This window comes from Chiloscyllium plagiosum, chromosome 6 (assembly GCF_004010195.1).
Source record: "Chiloscyllium plagiosum isolate BGI_BamShark_2017 chromosome 6, ASM401019v2, whole genome shotgun sequence".
Taxonomy (NCBI): Eukaryota; Metazoa; Chordata; class Chondrichthyes; order Orectolobiformes; family Hemiscylliidae; genus Chiloscyllium; species Chiloscyllium plagiosum.
The window spans coordinates 14,433,863-14,460,867 of record NC_057715.1 but is presented as its reverse complement, the minus strand read 5'-3'; the positions used below and the strand labels follow the sequence as shown (position 1 = coordinate 14,460,867).

General features: G+C 41.4%; 1 protein-coding gene across 1 annotated transcript in view; it reads right to left on the bottom strand.

The window, feature by feature from the left end:
• cdc16 (cell division cycle 16 homolog (S. cerevisiae)) overlaps positions 1 to 26,463 on the bottom strand; it is a 66,805-nt gene extending 40,342 nt beyond the window's left edge. Inside the window, exons 1-11 of the mRNA XM_043691247.1 lie at positions 26,272 to 26,463; positions 24,961 to 25,015; positions 19,613 to 19,710; positions 14,325 to 14,363; positions 12,742 to 12,879; positions 10,511 to 10,670; positions 9,267 to 9,361; positions 7,793 to 7,926; positions 6,810 to 6,889; positions 6,068 to 6,117; positions 2,912 to 2,985 (exon numbers count right to left, since the gene is read on the bottom strand). Coding sequence (XP_043547182.1) covers positions 2,912 to 2,985; positions 6,068 to 6,117; positions 6,810 to 6,889; positions 7,793 to 7,926; positions 9,267 to 9,361; positions 10,511 to 10,670; positions 12,742 to 12,879; positions 14,325 to 14,363; positions 19,613 to 19,710; positions 24,961 to 25,015; positions 26,272 to 26,433 — 1,085 coding nt within the window. The 5' untranslated portion in view covers positions 26,434 to 26,463. The remainder of the gene's footprint in view (positions 1 to 2,911; positions 2,986 to 6,067; positions 6,118 to 6,809; positions 6,890 to 7,792; positions 7,927 to 9,266; positions 9,362 to 10,510; positions 10,671 to 12,741; positions 12,880 to 14,324; positions 14,364 to 19,612; positions 19,711 to 24,960; positions 25,016 to 26,271) is intronic.
• Between the last annotated feature and the right edge of the window lie 542 nt (positions 26,464 to 27,005).

Below are 27,005 nucleotides of genomic sequence, written 5' to 3'. Positions count from 1 at the left end.
AGTTCTGTTTGTACTTCTGGTGATCAGAGATGCACTGAATGGATCAACTAACTTCCGTCCATTTGAATTAATTTTTGGGCATGAAGTAAGAAGACCGTTAAAATTGATTAAGGAGAAATTAATAAGTCAGAATTCAGAGACCACCCATTTGGACTATGTGTCAAAGTTTAGAGAATGATTAAATAGAGCTAGATGGTTGGCTAGACATTATTTAAAAGTATCACAGCATACAATGAAACAGGGAGTGTATAAGAAATCACAAATTCGCACTTTTGCATTTGGGGATAAGGTATTGGTGTTACTTCCAGTGACAGGTGAGCCTTTAAAAGCAAGGTTTAGTGAACTTTATCAAATCGAGAGGAAATTCAGTGAGATGAACTACTTGATAAGAACTCCAGACAGGAAGAAATCTCACAGAGTGCGTCATGTGAACATGCTCAAAAGGTATTTTGATAGGGAAGGAAAGCAAGAGGAGAAGGTGTTAATGATTACAGCACAGAAGGAAGAACCAAGTTCAGAGGATTCTGACTTAGACATTCCTCAAATCAAATTGGACAATGAAGAAGTTGTCAAAAATTGGGATAAATTATTGAGTTACCTTCCACAAGAAAATCAAAATGACCCGAAAGCATTATTATCACATGGGGAAATATCCGGAAATATACTGGGAAATACTCACCTAATCATGCATGATGTCGAGATAGGAGATGCTGTTCCTATTAAGCAACATCCTTTTAGGCATAATCCTCTAAAGTTGGCATAGGTTCAGAAGGAGATAGAGCGCATGCTCCAAGTTCGAAGTAAATGACAGTGACTGAAGCTCACCCATAGATATAGTGCCAAAGCCAGGTGGTACCCAATGGTTATGTTTGGACTATCGCAAAGTCAATGCCGTTACAAAGACTGATGCGTATGCAATTCCACGGTTGGAGGACTGTGTCAAAAAAATGGGACAACCAACTTATATTTCTAAGTTGGACTTGCTCAGATGCTACTGGCACGCACCTCTGTCAGAGAGAGCAAAAGTCACTTTGGCTTTCATAAAGCCAAATGGACTATATCAATTCAAAATCATGCCATTTGGTATGAAAGACACTCTAGTCACTTTTCAGAGACTGACTAATAAGATCATTGCCGGATTACCCAACTTAATGGTGAATATTGATGATCTGGTAATTTTTAGTCACTCAAGGAAGGAACAGTTATAGCATTTATTGGACTTGTTTGATCGACTTTGGAAGGCAGGCTTGGTTGTAAGCTTAGCTAAAAGTGAATTTGCCAAAGCCCAAGTCACCTTCCTGGGCCATATTATTGGACATCAACAAGTGGCCCCACGAGGTGCAAAAACGAAAGTAATTGGGGAATTTTCCACACTGTCGACAAAAAAGCGGTACTATGGTTCCTGGGACTGAGTAGCTTTTACCGAAAGTTTGTGCCAAACTTTAGCAGCGTGGCTGCTCCATGTACCAAATTGTTAAAAAAGGGCAAGACGTTTCAGTGGACAGTGGACTGTCAAAAGGCATTTGACAGCCTAAACACTGTTAGTGACGGCCCCAGTATTAGCCACACCAGATTACACAAAGCCTTTCTAGGTAGCTATCAATGCCAGTGATGTGGGTATGGTGCTCCTGCAGGAGGATGAAGAGAGAATAAAAGACCCATCGGGTATTTTTCCAGGAAGTTGAACATTCATCAACAGAAATATTCAAGGGTGGAGATAGAGACTTTAAGCTTGGTGTTAGTATTACAATGTTTGTATTACCAGCAATGCATCTGAGACAATCGTATACACTGATCATAACCCACTGACATTTGTGGGAAAATTTAAGGACAAAAATGTCAGACTGTTTAGATGGAGCTTGTTGTTGCAGCCAGTTTGACATTTGTGTAGGTGGCAGGTCGCGAAAACATGATTGCCAAGACTCAAATGAGATACGGAGGTGTTCGGTGGTGGGTACGCCGCGGCCTGAATTTGCATGTGGTTATGCACGTTTGCATGTCTATAGTCAGTACAGAGTATATGTGTGTTACACTACGAACTGAGGTTTTGAAGAGTTTTAAAAATGAAACCATCTTTTGGTACTGATGGTTCTTTTTTTTTAAAAGGGGGGGGAGAGGTGTCATAAAGCTGGTCCCTTGTTTTCTAAAAGCTGATCCTTTTCTCAAAGATACTGTGTCCTTGTTTTTTTTTCCAGAGGGTTTGTAAACATCTCCCGGTGCCAATTAGACTGGTCTGGTACAGAAATTAAAGGGTATCGAGGGGCCTTTTAGTTTATATGCAAACAGATGAGACTTCAGGCCAAAGTGGTCATGTTTTAGAAGTAACCTGTATAATGAAAGGGGAGTGGTCAGCTCTCTAGCTGAGCAGTTCAGTCCAGAACTAGTTAGGAATTCAACAGTGAGCTATGTGAAAACATGCTCTCTATCTTTCTCACTTCAACCTGTAAGCATCTGTTCCAATTTTTTTTTTTTTTTTACAGTGTTTTAAGGGAGTTTGCTTATCGGAACTGTTATGTACATTCAGAACAGCATAATTAAGTCTAGTTTGGATAGACTGTGTTCTGAAGAAGTTCTTTATTCTGTTCTTTGTGTTTCATTGTGTAATGTTGTGAATAAATTTCTGTCTGTTTTAAAACTTAGTCGTCAACCTTGCTAACTTATTCCGGAAATTTTCACTGTACACTTACCAAAACAAATAGCAAAGATATGGTCTGGGTTGCCTGCTTAAGAATGTTTTGAGTGGTCTGGCCTAGTCCATATCATCTGTCTGAAGTATTTCCTGATTTCATGCAGATATTTTTTAACAACATTGAAAACAAGGATAAAAAGTAGGAGAAATAGATTTTTGCAAAGCACCAACATCGCAGTAAGCTATTGAGTCCTCCAGGTAACACACTGGTAATGTTCTCACCTGAGATAACGCCTAGCATGTTCGTTCTTGTGGCCAACCATAAGGTAATAACAGCCCACAGCAAACCAAGACACCTGAGAATAAATCACAACCATCAGTATGAGGTATCTTTATTTCAACAAATTATACACAAAGTGCAGTACTTACTCAAACAATGGTGAGCATGTGGAAATTGCTATCACAGGGAGAAGTTGAAGCATACAGCACATATATTTAAAGGGAAGCAGGATAAACACATAATAGAGAAAGGAATGGATTATATTGACAAGGTGAGATGAAATAAAGTGGGAAGAGGTTTGTACAGAGTAAACATCAGCATGGCTCAGTTTTGCTGAAAGTTCTGTTACTTGGCTGTAATTTCGAGGAGAAATGCATTCGTGTAGTGCTGTTAAAACATAGCTGTGCTGATTCTGAGCACATGGTGCTGTTCGATAATATCACACAGGTCACATGGATAGGAGCTGGCTCTTCTGTCGGGATCTTGAGGAATATCAACCACGATTTCTCTTTCTATGTAACTGAAAAAGCATGCTATGTGATTCCACCAAAGTTTGGATAAAAACAAAAAAAGAGCTCAAATGACCTCAGTACGACTCTAAGAAATAGGAACAAGGGTAGGTAATTTGGCCCCTTGAACCTGCTACGCCATTCAATAGGATCATGACTTGACAATTTTCCCGTCCACTTTCCTGCCCTTTCCCCATAACCCTCGATTTCCCTGCTGATCAAGAATCTATCTCAGCTTTAAATATATACAAGGACCCTGCCTTCTCTGTGGTAAAGAGCTCTAAAGACTATCAACCCACTGGACAGAACAAATTTCTCCTCATTTCAGTTTTCATCGGCAGCCCTTTATTTTGAGACTATGCCCACAGGTCCTAGACTTTCCTATGACGGGATACATCCTCTCAAGCCCATTAAAAATCCTACATGTTTCAATGAGACCACCACTCCTTCTAAAATCCAGTGAGTAGAGTCCCCATCTGTTTACCTTTTGCTCATAAGAAAATCCCTCCATATCAAAGATCAAACTAGTGAACATTCTCTGAACTGCCTCCAATGAAATGATATCTTTCCCTAAATAAGGGGAACAAAACTGGTCACAGCACTCCAGATGCAGTCTCACCAGCACCTTGTACAGTTGCAGCAAGTCTTCCCTAGCTGTACTCTTATACTCCAACCCGCCTTCATTAGCATTTTTGATCATCTGCTTCACCTGTGTGCTAGCTTTGTGTTTCATGCACAAGTGCTCCCCAAGTCTCTGTGTGTAGCAATTTGCTGGTTTTTCGCTATTTAAAGCAATATTTTATTTTCTTTTGCAAAATGAACAACGTTGCATTTTCCCACATTATACTCAATTTGCCACCTCCTTGCCCACTTACTTAACCTACTAGCATCTCTCTGTAGGCTGCTTGTATCCTTCTCACAACCGGCCTTTCCACCTACTTTTACGTTGTTTGCGAATTTGGATACAATACATTGGCTTTCTTCCTCCAAGTCACTAACATATATAATAGACAACTGCAGTCCCAGAATTGATGCCTGTGGAACACACTGGTCATAGGTTGCCAACCTGTGTCATGGAATAGACCAAATCCCCTCAAAATATGTTGAGAGAGCCTAAATCCTCATGTTTTCGTATTTCAAAAGATAAGTGTAAGGTGGTGCATTCCAGATGCAACTTGATGGGTCAAACGACTCAACTTTAAGCAAAACACACTATTCTTACACTACAGTTAAAATACAACATAAAAATAATAAAAGAATTGGCTTGATTGTAACTCTATTGAAATGCTTAACAAAATAATATATATTAACTACTAATTAATTGTTCCAATACAGCAACATCCCACAATCACACCCTTGGCAAAAGCAAATTCAGTAAAATAGATTGTCTCACATGCAATTCTAGCAGCAAGAGAATGCCAGCTTTTAGCTATAACAGAGAGGGGAATAAGAGCTTCCACATCCAGCTTCAAGACTCCAGTCACTGCAGAAAGTTAAAATCAAAATCCTGGTTCTGTGGGAGCTTGTCCCTGCCTATTCAGGCTGTTCCTATTGTTCGAAACTTTTTTTTAAAACAAGGCCTCGCAAGCTGTTTATTGGCTTAGAGCAGACTGCATGTGACCTCTTTCTCAACCTTTCTTCATAGAAAAGGACAGAATACACCTCTTAAGTCCATAATATTGTCATACCTGAAAAAAGAACTCCTTACACCCACTTGCAGTTTCCTGCCTATTAGCTAGTTTTCTATCCATGCTAACATACTACCAACACCATGGCCTCTAAACATATGACATGTCTTTTTGTGAGATAGGTTATTGATCATCTTCAGGAAGTCAAAATACAACACATCCACTGCTTCCCCTCTACCCATTCTGTTTGAGACTTCCTCAAAAAACTCTAATGAATTAGTTTGACATGATTTCCCTTTCAGGAAGCCATGCTGACTCTGCTTGATTACATTATGATTTTCTAAATGTTCTGCTATTACTTCCTTAATCATTGATTCCAATAGATGTTAAGCCAATCAGCCTATAGTTATCCGCTTTTTACCTCTCTCCCTTGTTGAATAAGGGTGCCACATTAGCAGTTTTCCAATCCTCTGGCACTTCGTCAGAATTGAACAATTTTTGGAAAATCACAACTAAGGCATTCACTATCTCGTAAGCTTCTTCTTTTGGGATCCCAGGATGGAAGCCTTCAGGGCCAGGGGACTTATCTGCCTTTAGCCCCATACTACTTTCGTAATGGTGCTTAATTGTTCTGCTGGAGTACTGGAGTATCGCCTCCCTTAATTATTGGCCTGTGGCTCTACGGTCAGAATTAAAACTTGCAAAAATCAGATAACAAGGCCAAAGTTTTTGTAGCATTGCCTGAGTATTGCACTGTATCATAAAGTCTTTGTGACTGGAGGGCTGCGCACAACATAGCTTAACATAGCATAGAACAATGAATCCAGTTTTCAGCTCCCATGTAATGCATTTGGTAGTCAAATGTTTGCTGAGATTATGAAGATACAAATGGTCATCTTGCACACAGCCTTTGAAAACTATTTTCCAGGAGTGAGTCAGTAGCTTCATGGGAGATGAAAACTCGTAAAGGAGAAAGTAGAAATTAAAAAAACGATGATTGGTAATAATTCCAATTACTTACTGGATTATTGGGATATAAATCCACCAACTTGTGCGCAAGGTAGAACAATTCTGAAAGTCAAGGAGAAAACTGGAAATCAAAAGATTAAGCATTGAAACATAAAATCCCTAAAGTGTGGAAAGAGGCCACTCAGCTCATTGAATCCACGCTGACTCCCCAAAGGGCATCCACCCAGACCTACCTATCTCTGTAACATTGCATTTACCATGGCTAACACAGGGCAATTTAGTATGGCCATTCTATCTAACTGGTACATCTCTGGACTGTTGGGGAAAACTGGAGCACCCAGTGGAAACCCATGCAGACACGGGGAGAACATGCAAACTCCACCCTAAGCTGTAATCGAACCTGGATCCGTGGCTGGGAGCAGCAGTGCTGACCATGTACCACCCAAATAGGCAAGCACTTTCTTTTAAAAAAAAGGAAAACCAATGAGAAAAATTACAGGGAAACACAGTCAGAATCTATATGGTCAGAACATTCAAACATCATTTAAAAGAAAATCCAATGTTCAACAGGAATTGTCAACAAGGAGGCGTAGAAATGGAGGGAAGTCTAATGAGCTGAAGCAACTAAAGGCTCTTATACAAATGCTGAAACAGGGCGAAACTAGGAGGGGCTAGTTGCAGACCTGGGTGTGGACAAAACTGCCAGATCTTTAGATAGGAATTTTGAGATCAATTCAAGTCAAATTATGGAAAAGAAACAAATGTCAGAACAAAAGAGGTGATTCAATTCCTACCATTTGCTTTGTTCAATTCCACCAATGTTCCAATGTGCACTGGAAGGAGAACTGCATGATAAGGATCTTTATTCATCACCCTAGCAAGAAACATAATGAAATGTTACATCTGTTCTTCTGAAATTACCTCTGCATGTAAACAATTGCTTTTTAAATTATCATGGATATTATGTTGCGTCAGTGAAGCTGGGGGTGAGCTGTTGCTCAACGGGTAATTCTCTCACTTCTTGGTTAGAAGGTTGTAAACTTCTGGTTTGGTTGCAATCCAGCCAACACTCCAGTGCAATACTTGGGAGATGCTGCACCGTTCGAGATGCTGTCTTTCAAATGAGACATAAAAAATTCTTCTTGTTTTCTCAAGAGGAAGTACTATTTTAAAGAAAAAGGATGTTCTCTAGTATCATTAAAAAGAAAGCTTCGATAGGCTGAGACTTTTTTCACCTAGAGTACGAGGCTGAATGGTACAGTTGTGGTTAATGATAGTTGCCTTTTCCTTAGGATGGAAGATTTCAAGATTAGAGGGCACATTTTTAAAGAGAGAGGGGAGCAATTTAAAAATTTTCTTTACACAGTGAATAGTTCGCACGTGGAATGAACTTCTTGAGGAAATGATGGATGGGGGCGCAAATACAATATTAAAAAGACATTTGGATAAGTACATGAAAAGGAAAGGTTTGGAGGGACATGGGCCAGAAGCAGGCATCTGGGACAAGGTTAGTTTGGGATTATATTCAGCATGGGCTGGTTGGACCGAAGGATTTGTGTCCATGCTGTACAGCTCCATGTCTCTCTCTTGGTCAGTATTTATCCCTCAACCAAAATAACCAGAAGCAGATTATCTGGTTAACATCAGATTGCTCTTTGTAGGATCCTACTATCCACATTTGGCTTTCACATAGCCCACATTACAACAATGATTAAACTTAAAAAAAAAAGTGATAAATTGGTTGTAATTGATTTTATGACATGCAGGCTGTACTTACATCGAAGTGAGCTTGTAGCATGTTTTAAAATCACAGTTGTAGTAATTCCTCTCTGCAACAGACACTACAACATCCAGGTTATCCTGAAGCCCATCTATTGACTCAGGAATTACTGTCTCACTTGGTTTATTGTACTGTTGGAACAAAAGGAAAATTGGCAGAGTGTAAAATAAAGAATGATATTTGAAGAACTCAGCTTGTGAAAGACAAGGTATGAGAGAGGAAACTGATATGAAACTATGTGTTGGGAATGGAAGCTGCTTCTGATTATTAAGAATGCAGAGGCTGCAGTTCATCTGGTGCAGGCCAAGGTTAAACTGGGAAAGGGAATCAGTGGAAAGGGTGCAGAATCTTTGGAAGGGTCTGAAGCATTAGTTTTCCCAACCTTCAGCTAATGCAAATTCTGGCTCATGAAGACTGGATGCTGATCAAGCAATCAAAACTGCACAGAGACAATACGGAGGGGGGGGGGGGGTGGTGGTGGTGGTTATGGTTGCAAGGGGAACAACAAGGTACAATTAGCATACACAGAGAACCTGATGTGTCTTGGGATATTATCATCCAGGGCTAGTGAAGATAAATGTCTCATGCAGCAAGTACCAAGCAACTACTCACTAATCGCCCCTAGCTTGCTGACCTACTTTCACACTTAGTCCCTCACACTCTCCAATTTAAAATGGTAGTTAAGTCCATTCATGGCCTTCCACAGATTTATAGAGTTATATATAACAGAAACAGACCCTTTGGTTCAACTTGACTATGCCGACCAAATATCCTCAATTAATCTAGTCCCATTTGCCAGTGTTTGGCCCATAGCCCTCTAAACCCTTCCTATTCACATACCCATCCTTTTAAATGTTGTAATCATCCCAACTTCCACCACTTTCTCTGGCAATTCATACATACACTCTCTACGCTTCACCATTATTGACACTTTCAGCCATCTCAGCTTCGTGCCCTAGAATTCTCCTCCTAAATCTCACCCTCTCCCTGTGCTCTTTTAAAACATTCTTTAATCGAACATTTGGATTCCACAATACCTCCATCTTCAGCTCAATGTTTTTTCCTTTTTGTCTGATCATGTCTCTGTGAAGAGCGTTCAAATGTATTTTAATGTCATATGAATTCCAAGTTGTTGTTGTGCTGTAATCACCACTCCTGCCAGAGATGGCACAGCAGCAACTCTACTGGCCAAAGGGTGTAACTACAAAATCAAACGTGTGTTCACGCCTTTCCAAGATATTGAGACAAGAATTTAAAATAGAAATATAAATATAAAAAGACAAACTGAATATATAACTTTAAAATGTACCTCACATTATCCTTGGGTGCCCTAGCCCTAATACCTCAATGTTTTGACTACAATTCACCTGCCAAGGTTAATTGTTATTTTATAAGTTAAAAACAACTCAAATATACAAAGAATATAATTTTTCCATAAAAATCTGACGAATATAAAAAAAAGTGCATTTACCTTTTTCAATTTATTTTTGTATAGAAAGTACAACAAATCACGTTCTTCTTCCGTGCATTGTTTATTGAATGGCAATGACTCAAGGAGTTCCTTTTCTGTAGAGAAAGTTTCAGATGTGATCATCTCAAATACCAAATCAGCTCTAACACATCCCTCATCATTGCATTGGCCATTCTCTTAATAGTTGATTGCTTTTTGACTCAACATATTTTTACTCACGAGGTTGCCAGATGGTGAGGGATAGGACGCTGAAGTCTGGTATTTATTCACATACAAGCTTTTGTTTACATAGATGAACAATAAAGATGGACCTCCAAACAACAACTACTCTTCCATTTGATTCTGTATTGACTATCTAGGAGTTAGCTGATACAAAAGCTTTTAAGATTCAAGCTTCAGCCTGTCTAGAGCAAAAGAATCTCTTAGGAAGGTCCCACAGTGGAATCTCGACAGCAGAGAGCAATAGAGAAGTGGCCTCTTGAATCGCATGGGGATCAGAGCCTGTACGTTCAAGAGCATGGATTTGCAGAATGGGTGAAGTATAATCCCAGGTCTGACCGGGAACTCCTACCCAACAAGGATAGCACCACAATCTCTTGAATTTGCCTCTTGTATTTGAGCATAGTTGACTCTTACTGCATTTATCATGCAGAGAAAACTGCTTTGTAATTAAATATTTAATTAATTCATGTGCCTTGAATCATTTCAGCCATTTGATTATCCTAACTTGTTAATTGGAAAAACATGCATTTACCCCACTGATGATCAGCTAAATGCACATTCTTCGCCTAGAGAGACAGCAGTCACTTCAGCATGTCCCACTCTTGGACACATTTTCAAAATAACTAGGTAAACACAGAGGAGAAAGAAATAAAAGGATTTCCTGGTAGGGCGAGATGAAGAATGGTGGGATGAGGTTCATGTGGAGCATGGACACCAGCACTGATCAGCTGAACTGAATGGCCAGCTCCTGTGTTGTAAGCACTTTGTAATTAATGTTGGCCAAAATTGTGTCTGTAATAAAATTAGCTGAGCTATTTCTCTAAGTAGTCCCATAGTATCGGGCAAGACACTGAGAAAGCCTTCGATCAGTTGATATTCTTTGTGAAATTTTAAGAGTCCAATCACAGTGCAAAATTTATGACAAATATCTGAATGAAGTAAACTTTGCACTAACTCAATATCTGACCGCAGCGGGTTTCAATAACCGAAGCAAACTTCAGAAAAGTCACTGGCACTCGAACCTTCCTGCGCTGTCAGCATGTGGTGTGATGTCAATAGATCAAATGCTTCAAAGCAACACACATCAAGCTTCAATGCTTCTCTGTAGCTGTTTGTAGCCAGGGGTCGGTTATCCATAGCATCGTAGATCTTCCCTCGCAAAAGGCAAATAGAGCTCTTGATCTAACAGGAAACATTCCAGCAGGTTAAAACATCATCAATATTATTCTACAAAAAGGTCAGTGAATGCATTTCAAACCTAACCACCTTCATATCAGGTGCTTTTCACTATCAGTAGCACAATTTGCTTTTAAATTATAATTGGAACAACACGAACATGCAAATAACAAGTATTATAATTGTTTTTAGCTTTGTAATAATCGAGGATTAACCATGCAGAAAAAAGTATTAAGGAAGAGCTGCATAATTGAAAGAATTGAGTTAACCCAGTGTGTGAAGGTATGCACTTTAGTGAGTACCCACCTCATGTAGATTAGATTCCCTACAGTATGGAAACAGGCCCTTCGGCCCAACCAAACCACACTGACCCTCCAAAGAGCAACCCACCCAGACCCATTTCCCTCCAACTAATGCATCTAACACTACGGGCAATTTAGCATGGCCAATTTACCTGACCCGCACATCTTTGGACTGTGGGAGGATACGGGGAGAATGTGCAAACTCCACACAGACAGTCACCCGAGGTGGGAATCAAACCCAGGTCCCTGGCGCTATGAGGCTGCAGTGCTAACCACTGAGCCACCCCATTCTAAGACTGTGTCCCCGCATGTACGTGACAACTAATATATCAACTTGGGAAGCAGTAAGATAGTCTCAGTGTATGGAATAATTAAGGCTGTAAAATTAACTTGCAATGCTTTAACTGGAAACCATAAAAGATGATCAGTGCACTTCAATCTTCAGCTTACCAGCTCGAGGAATTTTGCATAATGCAACTTGGAGTTTAAATCAAATTTGTAGCTTAGCAAAAATGTTACTGTTAGAGATCAAATATCCTCTTGATATTTTATTTTCATCAAATTAATTGGTAGCTCATTATCTCAAATACTTGAATTTAAATGTAGATTTTCACTGACAAACTTTGGAGTCATTTATTGCATAGTTGCATGTCTGACTATCAATTTTACTTTTGGTCTACTCCTACATCCTTCAGTATTTAAACACAGATGGCTCCTGACTCAATTAATACACTATGTCAAGTTACACAGCTCCTTCCAAACATCTAGGATGACAAAGGTAGCAGGTGCCTGAGAACACACATACACACCGCCACAAGTTACCCTCTGCGCTCAAAGCACCCTGAATTGGAATTATGTAATTGTTCTTTCAATGATCCTGGAGTTCTCTTTCTAATAACACTGTAGGTGATCTATAACCCTGGACTCCAGTGGTCCAAAAAGACCACCACCCTTAGTAAAAAGCCTGAGTGAACATTCAATTTATATTCAAATAATTAAATAGTTATCAAAACAAACATTATGAATACCAATGCCTCCAACAGTAATGCAAGTTCCAGATCACGAATGGAGCTTCAGCAATTAACATCGCTCAGTTCACAACCTTGGAATCTTTTCAACATTTGGGGTTGAGGCCAGATCAGAACTATTTAATTGGAGTGTGGAGGGGAATGAAATTCAAGGCAGCAGTCAAATGTCATAGCACAGGATGTGAACAAGCAGAAGCTGATGTGTAAATTGGCACTAACGCGAGGAAAAGTAAAAGGTAATGAAATTGGTCAACGGTCAAATAAACTAGATGGCAATATGGATCTGGATATATTGATCTGGAGATGCTGGTGGAGAGTTCGCTAGTAGCAACAGAGTGCATAAGCAATAAGGGAAGCTATCTATACCTTCAAATCTGTAATCAGAAGCATACAGCACAATGAACCTGTCAAAGACACTGGTACACCCATAGGTGGAGCAGTCTGCCTGCAAACATATGTCAGGAGTTACTGGACAATGCAGGAATGGCAACCAGTTTATCACTTTACCAACTCCCCCAAGGGTTCCAAAGCCAGCTGCAGCACCATGATTGAGCACAGTAAGTTCACCACATAAGAGACTGAAGCTTGAAACAAACACAGGATAGGGACTCAAAAACATTAGATAAAGTCACAGAACTGCAAGGAGTGTGTGCCCTCTTTAAGTGGGGAGGACAATAAAGACAAAAAGCAGGAGATTATATGTTTCCTGCTGTACAGAATAGGTTGCAGTTGAATCATGTGACTCACTGCAGCAGGAGACAATCCCCAATCAATGGAGGCTTCTTTGATCTTGTCAGCTTTAGCATTCTTCTCCAGTATGATCTTGTTAATTGGTTCTTGCATATCCAAAATGTCAAGAGCTTGCTGATATTCCTTGGCTGCATACTTTTGGGACAGAAAAACAGAAGGAAACAAAAGATTTAAAGGCAGCAATCAAAGGTTAATATTGTGATACAGGTATACATTTGTGACCAATTTAGATTCTGCACTGTCAGACATTCATTTTTTGGAAGATACTGGGGCTTTTGTCACCTTCATTTTGGAGTGGGACTTAAACCTACATACTTCTGCCTCAGAACCAGGACTGACATTTAAATAAATACCCAAGTATACTGCCTGGTGTTTGAACTTATTCTACAATAAAAAAGCTCCTTTTTGAAAATTCCACACAACAGGAATCCTTTGTTAATAAGTAAGCAAAAGTTCTGGCAACGACAGCTTCATTCAAAAATATTTCTTCTGTGTCAGGATTAGCCTAACGCATACTTGCAAGTTCTGGAAGTGTAACTTAGTTTCATTATCATCAAACACTCTTTATGTGAGCGATAACCATCAGGTACAAGATGTGTCAAGTGGATAATACTATTCAACTGGGCTCCACAGTTCTACTGATGTACCTCACTAAAGTGCCACAAGAGGGGGCCAATTTGCTTAACACCATTGAAAGCCTCACGGCTGTATGTTATTTCAGATACTCCGATCCACCCAGTGGTGTAAAGAGGGACATGACTCCAAGCACCCCAATTATAATTCTGTTCGTTTACACAGCAAGAAAATTAATTTAGTATTTCCTGTCTACAGCCAACTTTCCCAGCACAATCTCAACCTTTTGCAGCACGGTGCTCAGTGGTTAGCACTGCTGCCTCACAGCACCAGGGGCCCCGAGTTCGATTCCAGCCTCGGGTGACTGTCTGTGTGGAGTTTGCACATTCTCCCCCATGGGTTTCCTCCGGGTGCTCTGGTTTCCTTCCACAGTCCAAAGATGTGGAGGTCAGGTGAATTGGCCATGTTTAATTTCCCATAGTGTCAGGGGTGAATATAGGATAGAGGAATGGACCTGGGTGGGTCACTCTTTAGAGGGTCGGAGTGGACTTGTTGGGCCGAAGGCCTGTTTCCACACTGTAGGGAATCTAATCTAATCTCTTTTCTTTAAAGCCAGTTCAACAACTTGTATTTTCTCACAGCTTAAACATAAAAAAAGGTCCCATGCTAACTGGGGAAAAATCAAAGTGACATCATCAGGTTACTGAATTGTGATTTTAAAAAGTATTTTTTTGGAAGAAGAGATTAACTGAGAAACGACAAATAAGTGAAACTCAGGGCCAAATTAATAAGGCAATATAACTAAGCAAGGTAGGGTAAGGGAAGTAAGGAAAGGCTTAGTAGTAAGTTCAAGTTCCAAATCAAATATTTGTGTCTTTTTGTTTCAGTGAATGTCATTTGTATATCACAATAAAGACACTAGAAAATAAAGATTTAAAGAATAGTCATAAAATAACCTCACCTTTTAAGGAAGTTTAAACAAAGGCATTATAATTAATTTTACTCACGTGACACTGGGCAGCAAGGTATCGACAGGCTCCATAGATCTGTGGAGAGGTCAGAAGACAAGTCACTTACTGTATCACCTGCCACAGTATTTTCCTGAATATTGTGAATGGAGAAGCTGTCCAGTGGACCAGCAGTCAATTCCTGGTTTTCACCTAATAAAGGACTTTAAAAAGTTCTGACAGCACTCAATGAAGTGAACATAGGGAAGATGCTTCCACATGAGGCAAGTTGAGAATGAGGGCCACAAATATAAGACAGTGACTGATAAGTTCGACAGGGAAATTGGAACAAACTCGCTCTACCCAGAGCAGGGCAAGAATGTGGAACTCACTACCATAGGGAGTAGTTAACTTGAATGGTAAATATACATTTAAGAAAAAGCTAGATAGAAACAAAGGGGAAAGGATTAGAATAAAAAAAACAAAAGACCTGCAGATGTTGAAAATCAGAAACAAAAACTGAACTTGCTGGAAAAACTCAACAGGTCTGGCAGCAGCTGTGGAGAGAAATCAGAGTTAACATTTCGGGTCCAGTGACCCTTCTTCAGAAGTGTAAGGATCGTTAACTCTGGTCTCCGTCCACAGATGCTGCCAGATCTGCTGAGCTTTTCCAGCAATTTCTGTTTTTGTTAAGGATTAGAATATGCTGTTAATGTGAGAAGCAGCCCAGTTCAGATGGAATTTGATTAGATTCCCTAAAGTGTGGAAACAGGCCCTTCGGCCCAACCAGTCCACACCGAACCTTCGAGGGGTAACCCACCCAGACCCATTTCCCTCTGACGAATGCACCTAACATTACGGGCAATTTAGTATGGCCAATTCATCTGACCTGCACATCTTTGGACTGTGGGAGGAAACCGGAGCACCCAGAGGAAACCCACACAGACATGGGGCGAATGTGCAAGCTCCACACAGACAGTCACCGGAGGCTGGAATCGAACCTGGGACCCTGGTGCTGTGAGGCAGCAGTGCTGACCACTGAGCCACTGTGCTCAGTGAATAAAGGAAAAATTGCTGGAGGAAGCAGAACTATGTTTCAACTCCAGTGATCCTTGTTTGGAAAGAGCAAGGAAAATGTGATTTTTATGCTGGTGACAGCGTGTTGGGGAGTTGTGGTGGTGTGGAGGAGTAGAAGTGAGCAAGACAAGTAGTTCAACTTTTTTAAAACAACAGTTTAGAAATAGTACGTAATCTAAATAAATGGAGAAGACCGACAATTTGTAACAGGGATTTCTGGTCCTACATCGGATAAACAGTTGGATGAAACATCTCCATGGCTGCAAGTGGTCATTTCTTCAGTTTCCTATCAGTCACTTGAGCTAGCCAGATTGTCAGGCAGAATCTAATGAGGATCACTTTAAAGAGGTCTCCAATGTCTGATACCTCAAGCTAAACAAGATGTTAGCCTGAAGCCAGCACTCGTCATAGAATCATAGAGACTTACAGCACGGAAATAGACCCTTCAGTCCAACTTGTCCATGTCAACCAGATATCCAACCCAATCTGGTCCCACCTGCTAGCACCCGGCCCATATCCCTCCAAACCCTTCCTATTCATATACCCATCCAAATGCCTTTTAAATGTTGCAATTGTACCAGCTTCCACCACTTCCCCTGGCAGCTCATTCCATACACGTATCACCCTCTGTGTGAAAAAGTTGCCCCTTAGGTCTCTTTTATATCTTTCCCCTCTAACCCTAAACCTATGCCCTCTAGTTCTGGAGTTCCCCACCCCAAGAAAAAGACTTTGTCTATTTATCCTATCCATGCCCCTCACGATTTTGTAAACCTCTATAAGGTCACCCCTCAGCTTCCGATGCTCCAGAGAAAACAGCCCCAGCCTGTTCAGCCTCTCCCTATAGCTCAAACCCTCCAACCCTGGCAATATCCTTGTAAATCTTTTCTGAACCCTTTCAAGTTTCACAACATCCTTCCGATAGGAAGGAGACCAGAACTGCACGCAATATTCCAACAGTGGCCTAACCAAAGTCCTGTACAGCCGCAACATGACCTCCCAACTCCTGTACTCAATACTCTGACCAATAAAGGAAAGCATACCAAACACCTTCTTCACTACCCTATCTACCTGCGACTCCACTTTCAAGGAGCTATGAACCTGCACTCCAAGGTCTCTCTGTTCAACAACATTCCCTAGGACCTTAACATTAAGTGTATAAGTCCTGCTAAGATTTGCTTTCCCAAAATGCAGCACCTTGCATTTATCTGAATTAAACTCCATCTGCCACTTCTCAGCCCATTGGTCCATCAAGATCCTGTTGTAATCGGAGGTAACCTTCTTTACTGTCCACTATACCTCCAATTTTGATGTCATCTGCGAACTTACTGACTATACCTTTTATGCTCACATCCAAATCATTGATGTAAATGGCAAAAAGCAGTGACCCAACACAGCTCCTTGTGGCACTCCACTGGTCACAGGCCTCCAGTCTGAAAAACAACCCTCCACCAGCTGTTTTCTACTTTTGAGTCAGTTCTGTATCCACATGGCTAGTTCTCCCTGTATTCCAGGAGAAATAACCTTGCTAACCAGTTGCCCAGGGGTACCTTGTCGAACACCTTACTGAACTCCAGAAAGATCACGTCTACTGCTCTGCCCTCATCAATCCTCTTTGAACAAAAAACTCAATCAAGTTTGTGAGACATGATTTCCCACGCACAAAGCCATGTTGACTATCCGTAATCAGTCCTTGCCTTTCCAAATACATATACATCCTGTCTGTCAGGATGCCCCCAACAACTTGCCCATCACCGACGTCAGGCTCACTGGTCTATAGTTCCCTGGCCTGTCTTTACCGCCCTTCTTAAACAGTGACACCACGTTAGCCAACTTCCAGTCTTCCAGCACTTCACCTGTGACTATTGATTATACAAATATCTCAGCAAGATGCCCAATCACTTCCCTAGCTTCCCACAGAGTTAGAGGGCACACCTGATCAGGTACTGGGGATTTATCCACTTTTATGCATTTCAAGATATTCAGCTCTTCCTCCTCAGTAATATGAAAATTTTTCAAGATGCCGCCATCTATTTCCCTACAGTCTATATCTTCCATATCCTTTTCCATAGTAAATACTGATGCAAAATACTCGGTTAGTATCTCCCCCACCTCCTGTGGCTCCACACAAAGGCCGCCTTGCTGACCTTTAAGGAGCCCTATTCTCTCCCTAGTTACCTTTTTGTCCTTAATGTATTTGTAAAGACCCTTTGGATTCTCCTTAATTCTATTTGCCAAAGCTATCTCATGTCCCCTTCTTGCCCTCCTGATTTCCCTCTTAAGTATGCTCCTACTGCTTTTATACTCTTCTAAGGATTCACTCGATCTATCCTGTCTATATCTGACATATGCTTCCTTCTTTTTCTTAACCAAACCCTCAATTTTTTTAGTCATCCAGCATTCCCTATACCTACAGCCTTTCCTTTCACCCTAACAGGAATATACTGTCTCTGGATTCTCGTTATCTCATTTCTGAAGGCTTCCCATTTTCCAGTCGCCCCTTTTCCTGCGAACATCTGCCCCCAATCAGCTTTTGAAAGTTCTTGCCTAATACCATCAAAATTGGCCTTTCTCCAATTTAGAACTTCAACTTTTAGATCTGAGCTATCCTTTTCCATCACTATTTTAAACCTAATAGAATTATGGTCGCTAGCCCCAAAGTGCTCCCCTACTGACACCTCAGTCACCTGCCCTGCCTTATTTCCCAAGAGTAGGTCAAGTTTTGCACCCTATCAGTAGGTACATTGGTCCACTGAGAGAAGCTTTTCTCTCTCTAGAACCAGTTATATATCTAATTTCTGGGAGTCTCATGTCAACCACTTATTTCACAGTCCACCAGCAAAAGACAGACATTCCAGGCAACCTTTCCTATTTTCATTACAAGGCTATGATGTCATCCTGTGGCTAATTCTCTGCACGGATGTTTTCTTTAGTTTTCATGCGATTTACACATGGGTCATGAGATTACCTCCCAGCTCCAATCAAAAGCATTAATATCGTATTTCAGAGCTTGTCTGTAGGGTCCTTGGCAGAAGTAATGGTTTTCATTGTCATATGTTGACTTAACCAACTTGAATGCTTCTGCTGGTCTCTTGGTGATTAAAATCTTTGAAGGAGCAAGGACGTCAAATTCATCTTCTTCATTGACTCAATGAGATGCAAAGTTCTTTCAATATCCACATTTCACTCGGCATGTTTAAACCCTGATAGCACATCCAATTTAATACTCTCAGTGGAACGGACTTCCTGCTTTTCTTAACTACAACTTCTTCGCTTTCATGGCTCAAGCCACAATTGGCGGAGATGTTACTCCAACAGGCAACAACCGCAATGAGCTGGATGAATAGAAACCTGGAGAAAGTGAGGACTGCAGATGCTGGAGATCAGAGCTGAAAAATGTGTTGCTGAAAAATTCACCTGCACCTCCACACACATCATTTACTGCATCCACTGCACCCAATGTGTCCTCCTCTACATTGGGGAGACAGGCCGCCTACTTGTGGAACATTTCAGAGAACACCTCTGGGACACCCACACCAACCAACCCAACCGCCCCGTGGCTGAACACTTTAACTCCCCCTCCCATTCCGCCAAGGACATGCAGGTCCTTGGCCTCCTCCATCGCCAGACCATGGCAACACGACGCCTGGAGGAAGAGCACCTCATCTTCCGCTTAGGAACCCTCCAACCACACGGGATGAATCAGATTTCTCCAGCTTCATTTCCCCTTCCCCCACCTTATCTCAGTCCCAACGCTCGGACTCAGCACCGCCTTCTTGACCTGCAATCTTCTTCCCGACCTCTCCGCCCCCACCCCCTCTCTGGCCTATCACCCTCACCTCCTTCCACCTATCGCATTCCCAACGCCCCTCCCCCAAGTCCCTCCTCCCTACCTTTTATCTTAGGCTGCTTGGCACACCTTCCTCATTCCTGAAGAAGGGCGTATGCCCAAAACGTCGATTCTCCTGCTCCTTGGATGCTGCCTGACCTGTTGCGCTTTTCCAGCAACACATTTTTCAGCTCTGAATAGAAACCTGCACAGGAATGCTGAATTTTGGTGCATATTTATTCATCTGCACCGCTGAGAATTATCACAAGCCAGGTACATGTATTGAAACAATAGGTCATGTACCTGTTCATATAAAGATCATGTTATGGCATTATGAGATTAACCAAAACTATGTTAAATGAGGACTATCTGTATTTAACAAATTTCTTAAAGAGTCTTATAATGTTATTACACAGCAATCTGTATAATGGGAAAGAAATCATACCTTATCAAGTTTGCGGGATCGAATCGCATGGGCAGCCCTGTGGTACTGGGCAGTGAGGTAAAGGCATTGGGAAAGCCAGTAGATATCTTGGGGTTCCTCTACAACAGGAAACAAAACCATTACACTTAACGTGTCAACTATGCCATCAGATCTGGGTGTTGTTAACAAGGTCACTATTTAATGCCCACTCCTAAGTGCCCTGGAGAAGGGTTGGCACACAAACCCATTCACTCCAAAGCCAGGCCTCAAAAACTGTTTTTAAAACAATCACCATGGCTACAGAAATATTGCAAAGCAATTATTAACTTCAAACACACAGAAAACCACTGATTAACAACTCAAAAATCAGACCCAAAGTGATATTTCATATAAATCAAAGTTTACATCCCAGAATTCTCAATGCAAAGAAATCACATTCGTGCTATAAAGAAAAATTCAAAAGGAAGAATGCATAATCTTTGGTTAACTGAAGAGATTAGGGAAAGCATCAAATCAAGAAAAAAAAAACGTACAACTGCTCTAGATGAGTGGGCAGAATACAACAGCAGAGAATGGCTAAAACATTAATGAGAACAAGAAATTAGAGTATGAAGCCAGCTAGATATTTAAATACAGACAGAAAGAGTCTTGACAAGTATTAACAAGGGAAAGAATATGTAGAGGGAGTGTTGGTCCTCTACAGAGAGTGAAATATAGCATTAATAGTAGTAATAAGGAAAAGGTAGATCAAATAAGCAAATATTCTGCTTCTGATTTCACTGTTGAAGATACAATAAGCATCCCAATAATAGATATGAATCAGGTGGAAGGGAGAGAAGAACTTAGTGAAATGACAATCACAAGGGTGGTAGGACGAAGCAAACCGATGGAACTGCTGGCTGACAGGTCTCTTCAAGTCCAGATGATTTTATCCTAGGGTCTCAAAAGTTGTTGCTAATGAGGCGCTAGATGCGTTTGTAGCAATTTTCCTAAATTCTCTAGGTTTGGGAAAGGTTTCATCAGTGTAGAAAGTCGTAAATATAATTTGCTTATTCGAGATGGAAGAGAACCAAAAAGCAGGAACTTGTAGACCAATTAGCTTGATCATTAAAGAGATGATAGTTGCACATTTAGAAAAACTCAGAAAATCATGGTGTAGTTTCATTAAAGGGAAATGATGTCCAACCAATTTATGGGAGCCTTTTTTAAAAGCAGCACTGTGGATAGAATGAATCCTGAAGATGTACTATACCTGGAGATGTACTATAAAGCATTTGGTAAGGTGTCCTATTCAAAGACGTTGGAAAATAAAAGCTCATGGTGTAGGGGGTAATATATTAGCATGGATATCAGATTGGCTGGCTGAAAATAGTATGCATACATGGATGAGATAAGTGGAGCCTGCAAGGCTCTGGGCTGAGTCTCATCATTTTATAATTCACTTGAATGAGTTAAATAAGGGGAGGGAAGGCAAAGTGGCTAAATTCACAGATCACAAGATAGGTCGGAAAATATGTAAAATGAAAACGAAGACAACTAAGAAAGTTGCAGACAAATAAAGATAGGTTGAGTGAGTGGGAAAAATCTGGCAGCATAAGTATAATGTGGTAAAATATGAAGTTGTTCACTTTAGCCTGAAGGAGAATGACTGCAGAATTTTGTGGGGCAGCTAGATTTAGGTGCTCTAGTACAGGAATAACAAAAAATCAGATTACAAGTACAGAGATAATCAAGACAGCTCACGGAATGGCCATCCTTTCTTATGAGAGGAATTGAACTTAAAATAAAGGATGTTACACTCCAGTTATACAGGGTACTGGTGAGGCCTCTTCTCAAATATGATGTTGTTTGGATCTTGTCTAAGGAGAATGTAAATGCATGTGATGGTTCACAAGAGGTATACTAGATTGATTTCTGGAATGAATAGGTTACCTTATAAGGATAGGTTGGACAGAATGGGCTTGCTTCCACTGCGGTATAGAAGAGTGAAGGATGACTTGACTCAATGGTCTTGACAAGGTGGAAATGGAAAGGATGTTTCCTCTTGTGGGTGACTCCAGAACTAGGGTTCACCATTTTGGGATGGAAACATAGAGAATTCTTTTGTCTCAGGGGCTCCTGCACCTTTGGAATTATCCGCCTCAGAAGTGATGATGGCAGCTTCATTTAACACTTTTAAGATGGAGATATCTGATTCTTTATGAACAAGCAATTCGAGGGTTATCAGGGTAGAAAGAAATGTGGGATTTGAAATATAATAGAATAGCCATGATATCATTGAATGGTAGAGCAGTTTGAGGGATGAAAGACCTAATCCTGTTCCTAATGCATATGTGGGAATTAGACTCTCAAAATTTCCAAGCTCTGGCCTGTCTCCAGTAACCACAGGAGACATATGGCTAGTCCACTTCAGTTTCTGGTCAATGGCAATCCTTGGCATATTGATAGTGGAAGATTGATAGAGAATTGATAATGCCATTGAATGACAAAGAGAAACGGTAATTTGCTTGTCACTCGTGTGGCACAAGTTTTCTTTGCCATTTATCTGCCAAAATCTAGATATTGTCCAGATCTAGCCCCACTTGGACATGGACATCTTCAGCATCTGAGGAATTGTGAATGATGCTGAATACTGTCCAATTATTAGTGAACATCCCTGCTTCTGATCTTATGATAAATGGATGGTCACCGAAGAGCAACAAAAGCACATAGCAGGCAATGCCTGGTTGGACACATTCAGTGCTCACAGTACAGGTTCAGATAAAGGAAGAATTGCAGAATATGTGCGAACATGTTGAAGCCTAATCACAGTGCACACAGCTGCCTATGAAATACACTTCAAATGTTTTCTTTTTGACACATCTTGCCAAGTTTACCGGGTACCAATTTATAATACACATTATCTGTAGATTAGTTTCAGAATCCATGATTGTTTAAATTGATTACTTTGAGGTTAAGATGATACACAACTCTTTCTCAATGTCCAGCAGAAGAGTTCATCTGTTTGTCACCAATCTTCATTCCTTTTTCACATTTTGCAATAAAAGAAATGTGCACTTTTAAAGCATTTTTATGGCTATTGAACCTCTCAAAGTACCTTGCAGCCAATAGAATACTTGGCTGTCACTGTAGTACTGTGAGAAAAACAGCAGCCCAAGTCGCTCACAAACTCGCAAAGAATAATCTGATTACATATTTTCAATCATGTTGCCTCAGATAAATATTGACCAGAACCCCAAAGATAAATCTCTTAGTCCTCCTCAAAACAGGACTGTGGGATATTCTGCATCCACTGAGCAACAGGCAGGGCTTTGGTTGAACATCTCACTTGAAAGAAGGTGTCTCCATCAATCCAGCATTCCCTTAATTCTGCAATGGATTTTTGGTACTTGTGCTCAAGCCTTCGAATCAAATTTGAACTCAGTACCTTCTGAATTAGAAGCAAGAGTGAACATAAGAAATTAAGAAACAGGAACTGGAGTAGACCATATGGTCTGTTGAGCCTGCTGTGCTACTCAATATAATGATGATCATCTTTGGCTTCAACTCCAGTTTCCTACCCAGACTTTGTAATTATCCCTCAGGTTAGAGACACCACATATCTGTCTATCCCTGCCTGTGCTACCATTATGATAGAACTTCCACAACATTCCATAATACAGAATTTCAAAGACTCACAACCCTTTGAATGAGGAAAATGTTCACCTCAGTCTCCATCCTGAGACCATGCCCACATTCTAGATTCTCTAGCCAGAAGAAGCAACCATAGTATCTACTTGGTAAGCCCACTGAGAATAGTAGCAACTAAGTAGCTGCTGTTAGAGGGCCAAGTGTACTACAGCAAATAGAACACTAACAGCATTGAAACCTTAATAAAGTATAATAAAATAAAATTCATTTTAAAATGTAATGGGGAAACAGATGTAGAAAGCATATGTTTAAAGACGTGTGAACAGGCAAAGCCACATGAATAGAGTTGTTGCTGTGGTAACTGCTCACTTAAATCAGAGGTATTAGGGAAATCTCCTGGCATCATTAAGTTTTAAGTCACATTTCATGATCCTAACCAAGACAAATTACAGTAGTACAGATTATTTAAATACTTATACAATACTGTTACTGTTCTGTAAAATTCACAGACGTTTGATGCTTCAGATACAATTAGAAATAAAAATCCAATATGCTAAACTTGATTTCTGCTCCCTCCCCTCTTCCTCTCATTCGGTTTTAGAGTCATACAGCACGGAAACAGGCTCTTTGACCCAACTAGTCCATGCTGACCAAAACTGAACTATCCCTTTTTGCCCACATTTGGCTCATATCCCTCTAAACCTTTGCTTTTCATGTACCTGTCTAAATGTTCTAACTTTTGTTATCTTGATTACTTCCTCTGGCAGCTTGTTCCATATACACACCACCCTGTATGTGAAAAATGTTGCCCCGCTGATCCCTTTTAAATCTTCCCTCTCACGTTTGGATTCCCACACCTTGGCGAAAAGACCTTGACTATTTACCATATCCACGGCTTTCGTGATTTTATAAATCTTTAAGGTCACCCCTCAGCTCGCTACACTCAAGGAAGAAAAAGTCCCAGCTTATTAAACATCTCCTTGTAACTAAAACTTTCCAGTCTCAGTAACATCCTTGGAAATCTTTTTCTGCACCCTTTCCAGTTTAATAACAGGATGACCAGGATTATATGGAATACTCCAAATTTAGTAATGTCTTGCACAACTGTAACATTATGTCCTAACTTCTGTACTCAATGCTCTGACTGAAGAAGGCAAGTGTGCCACACACCTCCTTCGCCACCCTGACTACCCGTGATGCCACTTTTGAGGAAATACGTTCCTCCACCCCAGGTCACTGTTAGAAACACTCCCCATGGCCCTACCATTAATTGTATAAGCCCTGCCTGGTTTCTCTTACCAAAATACAAGACCTCACTTTATTTGAATTAAACTCCACCTGCCATTCTTCAGCCCACTGGCCCAGTTGATCAAGATCCCATTGTACTCTCAGGTAACCTTCTTCACAGTTCACTATACCACCAATTTGGTGTCTTCTGCAAACTTATGAACCACATTGTCTGTATTTGCATCCAAATTGTCTATATAAATGACGAACAACATCAGTGGACCCAGCACCGATCGTTGTGGCACACTGCTAGTCACAGCTATTTAACTTTAATTTTAATGTTATTTAATTTTAAATTAATATAACCAAGTGTACACTTACTCCATTATTGATAGACATTCACAGAAACATGAAATCATCAAATATTTCTCTCACCTCCTGGAAAACAAACTAAAGAACACAAACCTATAAGACTACAGATTCAATACAAAAGTATGGAAAAATCAGCTCACCATGCGACAACGAAGCAACCTTGTCAGCCCAAAACAAAGCACTCTGATATTGTTGCTGCAAGGAAACAAACGGACAGTGTCATTATCCTGGCCACCGATGGCTTTGAATTAAGCGTCAGCCATAGTTCAGGAGGCAGAACACCAGCATGGGTAAGACGATTGTTTCAAGATCTATCCAACAGCACCAGAGTAACCAGACCAACAGCACATTGCCAAAGATTAATGACAGCAGTGAGTGAACATAGCAGCTCATCATCACATTTCAAGCACAACTAGGGATTGGCAATCAATGATGACCAGCCAGTGTGCCCACAATCCATGAAGCAATGAAAGACAAATGTCCAGATGCAGGATGGAGGGAGCAGTGGCCAAAAACTAATTCTGAGGCAAGTCTGCAGTGCCTGAGGGCCAGTAGTCCAGACAGTACGACATTGTAAAGAGTTGGCAGGGTCATTACTGAGGGAGCGCTGCACCGTCAATACTGAGGGAGCAACTCACCATCACAGGGACGTATAAACGGAGCTCCCCACCAGTTGCAGGATCATTACTGAGGGAGCGCCAAAATATCGCAGGGTCAGTACTGAAGGAGCACCGCACCGTCGCAGGGTCAGTACAGAGGGAGTGCTGCACCGTCAGTACTGAAGGAGAGCCACACCGTCGCAGGGTCAGTACTGAGGGAGTACTGCACTGTCAGAGGGTCAGTACTGAGGGAGCACTGCACCTTCGCAGGGTCAGTACTGTACTGTCGCAGGGTCAGTACTGAGGGAGCGCTGCACTGTCGGAGGGTCAGTACTGAGGGAGCGCTGCACTGTCGGAGGGTCAGTACTGTAGAGAGTGCTGCACTGTCAGAGGGTCAGTACTGAGGGAGTGCTGCACTGTCGGAGGGTCAGTACTGTAGAGAGTGCCGCACTGTCAGAGGGTCAGCACTGAGAGAGTGCCGCACTGTCAGAGAATCAGTACTGAGAGAGTGCTGCACTGTCAGAGGGTCAGTGCTGAGGGTGTGCTGCACTGTCAGAGGGTCAGTACTGAGGGAGCACTGCACTGTCAGAGGGTCAGTACTGAGGGAGCGCTGCACTGTCAGAGGGTCAGTACTGAGGGAATGCTGCACTGTCAGAGGGTCAGTGCTGAGGGAGTGCTGCACTGTCAGAGGGTCAGTGCTGAGGGAGTGCTGCACTGTCAGAGGGTCAGTACTGAGGGAGTGCCGCACTGTCAGAGGGACTGTACTGAGGGAGCGCTGAACTGGATGCTCTGGCCCCCGCCCGCAGGCGTGTTCCCCGAAGCTGGTTTCCGGGGGGTTGCCTGCTCGCTCACCTGGTCCAGGTAGAGTCGGACCCGGCGCCGCAGCCGCTCCCGATCCGGCTTCACTTTCTGATTCATCGCCGCCACTTGCTCGCGCTCCCGCGCTGCTACTTCCGGCGCCCTACGTCCGGCTGACAATCCCTTCCCCTCTCCGGAGAACCATGACCCGAACATTCGGTCCCCCCCCGTCACCCTAGTGGCCGCCTGCTCCATGTGAGGGAATATGAGGGAATTATTATTATTATTTAGGGCGGAATACGACATGAATGACAGCAAAAATTATACGAGCATTTTCAAAAACCAAACAGTGCAAATCTAAATTACAAACTGAACGCGTTGGAAACAATGCAAGGTCTTAATTTTCAGCAAATGTTGATGCTAACAAATCAAAACGAACACATTTTCTGCTCTTTCCTCCTGGCTGTCCAACAGTTTCACATACAATCTGAAATAAAGATTTTAGCAACGTAATGAAATGCATCTTTGCTTTAATGGCTAAAAGTACAAGTTAGTTTCTGGAAACTGTGATAGGAAGAGACATAAAGTTCATAATTGAAACCATGTTTGAACTACATTTCCATACTGTAGCTTATCTGCTGCTGGATTCCTTATCAATAATGTTGATACCTCTAGGTTTGACTCTTCCAATGCATCCAGACTGCAATTCTCCCACATTTTAGAAACACAGAAAACAGCAACAGGTGTAGGCAATTCGGATCTATGAGCTTGCTCTGACATTTAGTATG